General features: G+C 54.6%; 1 protein-coding gene across 1 annotated transcript; it reads left to right on the top strand.

Annotated features, from left to right (window-relative positions):
* Positions 1 to 6860: 6860 nt before the first annotated feature.
* On the top strand, positions 6861 to 9809 carry LOC309793328 (forkhead box protein J1-like; the record flags this gene model as incomplete). The annotated part of the gene is made up of 2 exons (XM_082603806.1): positions 6861 to 7358; positions 9042 to 9809. The coding sequence occupies 2 exons, from the start codon at positions 6861 to 6863 to the stop codon at positions 9807 to 9809; spliced, it is 1266 nt and encodes a 421-aa protein (XP_082459932.1).
* Positions 9810 to 10291: the final 482 nt, after the last annotated feature.

The following is a 10291-nucleotide window of genomic DNA, read 5'->3' as shown; positions in this document are numbered from 1 at the left end:
GACCGGTGGTTCTCATTTGGTGCCCAGGAACCCCAAAGGAGGTTGGGGGAAGGGCTGAGCTGGGGTCAGTGGTGGTCTGGGAGGCTCCCCATCCCACCGGTTTTCCTCCCCTGTCCTCCAGATCAGCTGAGCCTGATGGGGGGAGCCGGAGGTACTGCCTTCCATAGGCTCATCAGAGATTTAGAGATATTGTTCAAATCACATGTCCACCCCACCCCAGTCCAGTGTAGGCATATAAATAACAGTCTGAAACAGCAAGACCGTAAGCTGTTGGCTGTTCGTCTCTCAACACTAGTGTTATCAATGGATTCCTCATAGCTCTCTGATAGATGCATTGTCTGCTGGCTTTTGGAAGAGGTGGTTAGTTAGTGGAGCATGAGATTGAGAAGCAAAGTGGGATCCAACAGTTTGTGAGGCTGAGATGTGACAGAGCCCTAGGCTATGCCCACCATGATGGCCTGAATTAGTAGTTGGAATTGTTGCCCTAGAGGAACTTTTCAGGGTCCTTCCCAAGGCCTCAAAGAGAGCCCAGTGCCGGGGGATCTTTTGCACCTCCTGTGTGGCTGCCTTGTGCCGTCAGGTGCGTGGTGACCCTCACTGCCTGGTGGTTGTGGTTCACATCCTGCCCTGGGGGTGGGCAGGCGGAGGCCTGTGGTCCTGACAGACACTACATGAGCCAAGCCAAATCTCAGCTTCTGCCTTGAGTTCCGGTGTCCACCCGCTCTGAAATCCTGCAGTGGGCTCTGCTGTTTCAGACCCCTTTTAATGTCCTTTCTTTCCCCGAAACATTCTTACAGACCCTTTCATATTGATGATTCCAGCAATAACCACACTTCCTGATTTCCTTGAAATCTGAGCCCCAGAAGCACTAGGGAAGGGGACTCTCCCTGAGCCTGGGGTGGTGGCATACAGATCCACCTCCTCTCCCGGCAGGTAGTATTCAGAGTGTGGTGTTACCTGAGATGAAGGAGATGTAGGTAAACAGTCGCCACAGTGGCCAGGAACCCTAAGAGGAAGCCATTGTCTTCACCCTTTCTGGAGGGTCTGTCTTCTCCCAGGAAGAGGCTCAGAGAGATTCCTCAAGGCCTTGGTTCCATAACCAAGACATACCCGGGTGAGAAGTGGCCCTTCACTCCTGTTTCTCAGACAGTTCCTGCTCTCTCCCCCATCCCCGCACCTCTTTGCCCTCATTTAGCTCTTTGGCGAGCAGAAATATCCCATCCAAAAGGGCTGGGATCAGGGAACAGGGCACAGAGCCTGGTCGGGGAACAGGACAGCCGCCCCAGTCATCATCTGGAGATGGTCATGTTGTTAGCAGTTGACCCACAGAGAATATGACGGGGCCTGGTTTCTCACACAAGGACACAGACTAACCGGAGGCCTGGGGTTCCTTCCTGCCACACTCAAGTCGGAGCTCACCTATGAGCTCACTTCCGGGTGGTGTGGTGATCCCAGCCTTCTCACAGAGCCCTTTTTCCTTCTCCTCCCCAGTCCCATCCTACCAGAGGCCATGCCAACGCTGGGGCGTCTCCTGGGCACGGATCCACACACGTTAAGCCATCTCACCTGGGGAGGGTTTTTGTCCTGTTCACCTGACCTTGGCATGCTGCTTGCTCACTGTGCTTTAGGATCTGCACACCTAGTGTGTGTAAGTATGTGTGTACTGTTGTGCCATCTGTGTACCCCTCACTCCCTGGAGTACACTCATGGGCACACTACAGTGGGGACGTCAAGGATGCAATATTTATGGACTGCTGCATGATTCTTAAAAATGAATAAAACTGTTCACGAGGGAAGAAGAGGTGTTAACTGCGCAGTTGGCTTATTTGTGAAAGTTGCTGTCCGACTTTCTCCAGCACGCTTTTAATACTTTGACTCAATAACAACTCACACTGCAGAAATATAGAAGATCATGAGAGATTACTACAAGAAACTCTATGCCAAGAAAATGGACAACCTGGAAGAAATGGACAAATTCTTAGGAATGCACAACCTGCCAAGACTGAATCAGGAAGAAATAGAAAATATGAATAGACCAATCACAAGCACTGAAATGGAAACTGTGATTAAAAATCTTCCAACAAACAGAAGCCCAGGACCAGATGGCTTCACAGGCGAATTCTATCAGACATTTAGAGAAGAGCTAACACCTATCCTTCTCAAACTCTTCCAAAATATAGCAGAGGGAGGAGCACTCCCAAACTCATTCTACGAGGCCACCATCACCTTGATACCAAAGCCAGGCAAGGATGTCACAAAGAAAGAAAACTACAGGCCAATATCACTGATGAACATAGATGCAAAAATCCTCAACAAAATACTAGCAAACAGAATCCAACAGCACATTAAAAGGATCATACACCATGCTCAAGTGGGGTTTATGCCAGGAATGCAAGGATTCTTCAATATACGCAAATCAATCAATGTGATACACCATGTTAACAAATTGAAGGAGAAAAACCATATGATCATCTCAATAGATGCAGAGAAAGCTTTCGACAAAATTCAACACCCATTTATGATAAAAACCCTGCAGAAAGTAGGCATAGAGGGAACTTTCCTCAAGATAATAAAGGCCATAAATGACAAACCCACAGCCAACATTGTCCTCAATGGTGAAAAACTGAAACCATTTCCACTAAGATCAGGAACAAGACAAGGTGGCCCACTCTCACCACTCTTATTCAACTTAGTTTTGGAAGTTTTAGAAACAGCAATCAGAGAAGAAAAGGAAATAAAAGGAATCCAAATTGGAAAAGAAGAAGTAAAGCTGTCACTGTTTGCAGATGACATGATACTATACATAGAGAATCCTAAAGATGCTACCAGAAAACTACTAGAGCTAATCAATGAATTTGGAAAAGTAGCAGGATACAAAATTAATGCACAGAAATCTCTGGCATTCCTGTACACGAATGATGAAGAATCTGAAAGTGAAATCAAGAAAACACCCCCATTTACCATTGCAACAAAAAGAATAAAATACCTAGGAATAAACCTACCTAAGGAGACAAAAGACCTGTATGCAGAAAATTATAAGACACTGATGAAAGAAATTAAAGATGATACAAATAGATGGGGAGATATACCATGCTCCTGGATTGGAAGAATCGATATTGTGAAAATGACTCTACTACCCAAAGCAATCTACAGGTTCAATGCAATCCCTATCAAACTACCACTGGCATTTTTCACAGAACTAGAACAAAAAAATTCAAACTTTGTTTGGAAAAACAAAAGACTCCGAATAGCCAAAGCAATCTTGAGAACGAAAAATGGAGCTGGAGGAATCAGGCTCCCTGACTTCAGACTACACTACAAAGCTATAGTAAGCAAGACAGTGTTTTACTGGCACAAAAACAGAAAGATAGATCAATGGAACAGGATAGAAAGCCCAGAGATAAACCCACACCCATATGGTCAACTTATCTTTGATCAAGGAGGCAGGAATGTACAGTGGAGAAAGGACAGCCTCTTCAATAAGTGGTGCTGGGAAAACTGGACAGGGACATGTAAAAGTATGAGATTAGATCATTCCCTGACACCATACACAAAAATAAGCTCAAAATGGATTAAAGACCTAAATGTAAGGCCAGAAACTATCAAACTCTTAGAGGAAAACATAGGCAGAACACTCTGTGACATAAATCACAGCAAGATCCTTTTGGACCCACCTCCTAGAGAAATGGAAATAAAAACAAAGATAAACAAATGGGACCTAATGAAACTTCAAAGCTTTTGCACAGCAAAGGAAACCATAAACAAGACCAAAAGACAACCCTCAGAATGGGAGAAAATATTTGCAAATGAAGCAACTGACAAAGGATTAATCTCCAAAATTTAAAAACAGCTCATGCAGCTCAATAGCAAAAAAACAAACAACCCAATCCAAAAATGGGCAGAAGACTTAAATAGGCATTTCTCCAAAGAAGATATACAGACTGCCAACAAACACATGAAAGAATGCTCAGCATCATTAATCATTAGAGAAATGCAAATCAAAACTACAATGAGATATCATCTCACACCAGTCAGAATGGCCATCATCAAGAAATCTAGAAACAATAAATGCTGGAGAGGGTGTGGAGAAAAGGGAACACTCTTGCACTGCTGGTGGGAATGTGAATTGGTACAGCCACTATGGAGAACAGTATGGAGGTTCCTTAAAAGACTAAAACTCGAACTACCATATGACCCAGCAATCCCACTACTAGGCATATACCCTGAGAAAACCATAATTCAAAAAGAGGCATGTACCAAAATGTTCATTGCAGCTCTATTCACAATAGCCCGGAGATGGAAGCAACTTAAGTGTCCATCATCGGATGAATGGATAAAGAAGATGTGGCACATATATACAATGGAATATTACTCAGCCATAAAAAGAAACGAAACTGAGCTATTTGTAATGAGGTGGATAGACCTAGAGTCTGTCATACACCGTGAAGTAAGTCAGAAAGAGAAAGACAAATACCGTATGCTAACACATATATATGGAATTTAAAAAAATGTCATGAATAACCTAGGGGTAAAACAGGAATAAAGACACAGACCTACTTGAGAATGGACTTGAGGATATGGGGAGGGGGAAGGGTAAGTTGTGACAAAGCGAAAGAGAGGCATGGACATATATACACTACCAAACGTAAGGTAGATAGTGGGAAGCAGCCGCAGAGCACAGGGAGATCAGCTCGGTGCTTTGTGACCTCCTGGAGGGGTGGGATGGGGAGGGTGGGAGGGAGGGAGATGCCTGAGGGAAGGGATGTGGGAACAGATGTATATGTATGACTGATTCACTTTGTTATAAAGCAGAAACTAATAAAAAAATAAAATAAAAATTAAAATAAAACAATAAATACTTGGGAAGAAAAAAAAAACTTTGACTCAAGACAAGCTGGACATGGAGGAGTGAGAGAGGGCAAGGGGTAGAGGAAAAGACATGTTTCTGGGTGGGAGCTGGTGTACCATCCCCCGGGCACAGCTCCTGCCCAGAGGCCTGATAAGGAGCCCTCACCTCCACCCACCCCCTTCAACCAGAGAACTTCCAACTGCAGCTCCTCAATAACTGAAGAGCAGGAAAGCTGGTGACGGGAGGGAGGCTGGGGGAGGGGAGGAGGAAGGACCACAGTCCACCGTTAGTCCGTCACTTAAAGGCTGGTGAAATGAATGGGGCAAATGACCCCAGTCAAAGAATTTGGCAAGTCCACGGCTTTCCTGGGTTTCACCCAACGGCTCTGTTTCCTCGGCTATCTGGAAAGGAGGGAGAGCACTTCCGAAGAAGCCTCTGGAATGTCAGCTTCTGGGAATCTTGCTGAGGACGGGGCGGGGAGGGAGCGCTTACCGGGAAACACTGGATTACCCTAGCCGCCTTGGGGTGCCTGCGACCGGGGCTGCGGTTTCTGCGGACCTGAGCGGCAGGTGGCATCGGAGAGTCAGACCTGCTTGCGGGCACCAAGACGACACTCGGTCGGGAGACCGGGACAGGCCGCAGAAACGTGAGGAAGTGCCACTCGCAGCCCAGAGGAGAGGAAAGGAAAGCCCCAAGCATGCACCCAGCCCTGGCCCCCGCGCCACGGGCTGCGTCCCAGGAGCCGTCGCCACCTCTGAGCAGCCCAGATGGGAAGGGGGTGGGGCGGAGGACGGTTCCCGCGGCGAACTGCTCGCCGAGGGCCCCGGGGCCTCTGCGGGAGCGCCAAGCCGCGCGCCTCTCCGAGCCCTGCGCGGGGCCCTCGGGCGGGAATGCGCGGAGCCGGGACGCGGTGGCGGGTAGGGGGCTGGGTCGCGCGCGGGAGAGGGCGGCAGGAGGGAGCTGGAAGAGAGTTACCGCGTGAGAGAGCCGTTAAGAGCCCGCGGTCTCTTTGGAGATGCCCTGGCCAATGGCAGAAGCGGAAGCTGTTTATATGGGCGGGGCGTCGCCACGGCAGCAGGAGACGCCTTGCGAGCGGCTACTGAGTGCCGGTCCCCAGCCGCTGGCTTTCAGAGAGGCGCCGGCGGGCGTGAGTGGCGACGAGGATTGCTGGCTGGGCCCTGGAGCTGGGAGCAGAGAGCCGCGGTGAGGGTGGGCGGTGGGAGGAATTTCTTTGAGAAGCTTCCTTTGGCCCGGGCTGCGCTCTGAGCCAGGTAAGGGACGGGGAGGGCTGCCGGCCGTGGGAAGGGAGGGCGTCAGTACCAGCCCGCTCTCCCATCCGTCCCCGACGGAAGTGGAGGGCCCGGGGACTGACATCAGAGGCGTTTGGGGGACACTCACTTCCCACCCCCTTATAACTCTCTGTATTGTTTCCTTCCTTCCCCTTGAGCCCCATCCTAATATCCCTTTTCAAAGATCAGACGACCTCCCCCGCCCCCCGACCCGTCGTACTGCCCTCCTGGACTCTCTCGCCCCATTTCCATTGGTTGTGGACGGAGAGAGGGGGGTTAATTCCCCGCTTTGAGGGAGAAACGGGTGGCCTCGCATGCCCCTACACTATTCCCTCGTTGGGCTAATTAAGTCTCCTCTTAAAGATCCAAGAGGAAAAGAGCGAGGCGAACCCCGTGTGGGTCGGAGCCCCGGGCACACCTTCTGTTTCCCAGACGTCGGCAGTAAAAGATCCTCCCCGGCTGCAGGAAGGATTTTAGTAAGAGCCTCCCCCCTCGCCCACACTCTCCCCTCGGGGGTGGGGAAAGAGGGCTCAGTTCCCGCTCTGGTCCCCGCAGGCACCACATTCCGTTTGGAGGAGGCTACCCCCGGATCGCGGGATGGAAGCCCGCTTCCGGGAGGCTGCGTAACTGAAGCCGCGGGAGTCAGCGGGCCGGAGAGCTCGGCGGCCACCCTCGGCTCGGCTCGTGGATGTTGACAGCCCCCTCGGAGAGTCCCCGCAGATATGGCGGAGAGCTGGCTACGCGTCTCGGGAGCAGGGGCAGCGGAGGAGGCCGGACCGGAAGGCGGCCTGGAGGAGTCCAACGCCCTGAATGACAGCCTGACCAGCCTGCAGTGGCTGCAGGAATTCTCCATTCTCAACGCCGAGCTCCCCGCCCTGCCTTCGGGGGACACCGACCCCCACGGCTCCCACGAGCTGGCAGGCTCGGCCGAGCCGGGGTCTCCCCTGGCGGCGGACCCCGCCTGCCTGGGGCAGCCGCACACACCCGGCAAGCCCACGTCCTCCTGCACGCCGCGGAGCGCCCCCTCGGGGCTGCAGGCCTCGCCTCCCGACGACGTGGACTACGCCACCAACCCGCACGTGAAGCCGCCCTACTCGTATGCCACGCTCATCTGCATGGCCATGCAGGCCAGCAAGGCCACCAAGACCACCCTGTCGGCCATCTACAAGTGGATCACGGACAACTTCTGTTACTTCCGCCACGCTGATCCCACCTGGCAGGTAGGGAGGCACTCCCTCCCTCCTTCCCCATGCCTGCGCGGACTGGACTCACATCCCAGATCTGCAGGCCAAGTAGGCGCGGTACGGCCAGGGCCCCGAGAGAGGAAGGCCGTCCAGGAAGGACCTCAAGGGAGCCCAGTGCTTGGACTGCTGCCCCTTTGACTTCAGAGACGGAGGAGGGAGGATGTTCAGAGGGCTGCAGGGGTGCCGACATAGAGGTTCAAGGGGAAAGAACTTGTCACTCGTCCGGCAGGCTCAGCCCAAAGACCAGGGCTGAACTATGCGTGGACACAGCCCCCCAGGGTAGGTTGATGGACTGAGGGACACATTTTTGTCCCAAGTCCTGGAATTCCTCGACACTCCCCTCCTCAAGGTCAGTTTGTCAGGGCCTGACTGGAGGCAGAGCATCGTTCCTGCCAGACTCTGCATCCCGCCTGCTTTCAGTTGGCTGGAGGGGCTCTGGGAGGGGAGAGGGGCGTGCTGCGGGGTGTGAAGGCCATCGGTGTCCCAGTGGAAGGGCTACGGGGCCTTCCGAAAGCTGCTGTGCCAGCCCCCACCCCAAGCCCTCCCTAGTTTCCTGCCTACACTCCTCCCCCTCTTCTCATCAACCTCCCTGGGGGGACAATTACCTCAGCCACGTGCTTTCCACAGGGGCTCTTTCCTCCCACACTGGCTTCATGTTCCAAGTCTCCGGAACCTGGCACAGAGCAGCCAAGGGGCCCAGACCACCATGTAAACCTCCCAGTCTTGCCAGGGGGCACTACTCACCTGCCGGCCCCACCCACCAGGCCCCAGACCCCTGTGCCCCAGCGTGGTTTGGACTGTGCACCCAGGCCTGAACAAGGCAGGATGGTGATTCAGGCTGGGCACACGCTGCCCTGAGCCTCTTCGACCATCAGGATCAGGGGCTACTTGGGGACAGAGACCCTGAGGATGCACAGATCCTTCCCTGTGGCACAGGTCACAGGATCAGAGTTCCTGTAATCACAGCTATTCCACGATTGCTTGGGCCCTGACCCTGGGGCAGGTACCATTTGTAACCTTGGTGAGAAAGCAGAGACCCTCCACCACCCCCCACCCTACCCCAAGCCTGAGAGGCCCCAGGAATGAGCGCTATGCTCTTGGCTGGGTAATAATCAACTGAGGCCTCAGAGCCTGGGGTGGGAGGAGGGGGACATGGTGGGTGAGGGCCCAGGCCAGCAGCCGGCTCTAGAAACAAGGAAAGTCATCAGATCCTCCCACACTTCATCCCCCCCCACACACACCCTCACACCCACTCACTCATTTCACAAACAGAGAAGGCCAGCCAGGCCCAGGCAGAGGGAGATGGCCGTCCAGGACCTGGGGGAGCCAAGGCCTTTGACCAGAGGCCGCAAAAAGCGGAGTAAGGGAGGGAGGGCAGGACAGGCTGGCACTGAGAGCCACCCTGCGGCTCAGGGCTCCGATGACTGAGCAGGCAGATATCCTGGCCAAAGGGAACAAAAGCCCCCGACAGCACTCCCAGCTCCTGGTGCCCCGTGGCTGGTGTCCCAGAGCCTCCCGCTCGGAGCAGCGCCTCTGTCTCCCCTGCCCCCATCGGAGAGAAGGTGGTGGTGGGACTGGCAGTGGCGCTAGGAGCCCCCCATCACTGACCCCACCCACTCTCCCAGCTGTCTTCCTTCTCTCCTACCTCCCTGTGTCCAGAACTCCATCCGCCACAACCTGTCCCTGAAGAAGGGCTTCATCAAGATGCCTCGGGAGAAGGACGAGCCAGGCAAGGGGGGCTTCTGGCGCATCGACCCCCAGTACGCCGAGCGGCTGCTGAGTGGGGCCTTGAAGAAGCAGCGGCTGCCCCCAGTCCACATCCACCCGGCCTTTGCCCGCCAGGCCGCGCCAGAGCCCAGCGCCGCCCCATGGGCCAGGCCACTGACCGTGAGCACCGAGGCCCAGCAGCTGCTGCGGGAGTTCGAGGAGGCCACTGGGGAGGCGGGCTGGGGTGCAGGCGAGGGCAGGCTGGGGCGCAAGCGTCAACAGCCGCTGCCCAAGCAGGAGGCCAAGGTCCCGCGGCCCTCCAGCCCCCTGCTGCTGACCCAGGAGGAGCAGGGTGAGCTGGAACCCCTCAAGGGCAACTTTGACTGGGAGGCCATCTTGGACGCTGGCACGCTGGACGGGGAGCTGGGCACGCTGGAGATCTCGGAGCTGATCCCGCCGCTGAGCCCTGCCTCACACGGGGACGTGGACCTCACCATCCATGGCCACCACATCGACTGCCCTGTTACCTGGGGGCCTCCAGCGGAGCAGGCTACCGACAGCCTGGACTTTGATGAGACCTTCCTGGCCACATCCTTCCTGGAGCACCCCTGGGACGAGAGCACCCGTAGCTCCCTGCCCCCCGAGCCCCTCTTTGAGGCCGGGGATGCCACACTGGCCTCTGACCTGCATGACTGGGCCAGCCTGGGCGCCTTCTTGTAAGAAGCCAGGCCCTCCCCACCTCCAGACAGCACCGATGTCTGGGCCCAGACTGCCCCCCTCCCCGCCAGTGCAGGCCCATGGACACCCTACCGCCCAGGCAGGGGCTGGGCCAGCTCACCCCACCAGGCCACACGGCCCCCAGCCCAGGCCATCCTCAGATTCTAGTCCAGCAGGCTGAGAATTGGGGCCCAGGACCCAAATTGCTGCCTCCGCTCCCCAGCCCCCCATACACACAGTGTTTCATTGATCCACTTCTTCCCTGCCCCAGAGACACGCTAAGGGCCCTCTGCACTATGAGAGCTGCGGCTTGGAGGGGCCCTGGCCAAGCTGGAAACATCAGTACAGGGCCCGCCCCAGAACACCTTAGCTTCCAAGCTTCTCTCTCTCCTGCTCTCCTCCCCAGGTCTCTATCCAGAGCAAGTTCCCAGGTACAACCAATGATGATTAGGTGACTGCAAATGAACACCCAAGAGGCCTCTCCC

This window comes from Mesoplodon mirus, assembly GCF_964341445.2.
Source record: "Mesoplodon mirus genome assembly, chromosome: 18".
NCBI classification, from domain to species: Eukaryota; Metazoa; Chordata; class Mammalia; order Artiodactyla; family Ziphiidae; genus Mesoplodon; species Mesoplodon mirus.
Note: the sequence above shows the minus strand (reverse complement) of the source record. Positions and strands in the feature narration are given on the sequence as shown.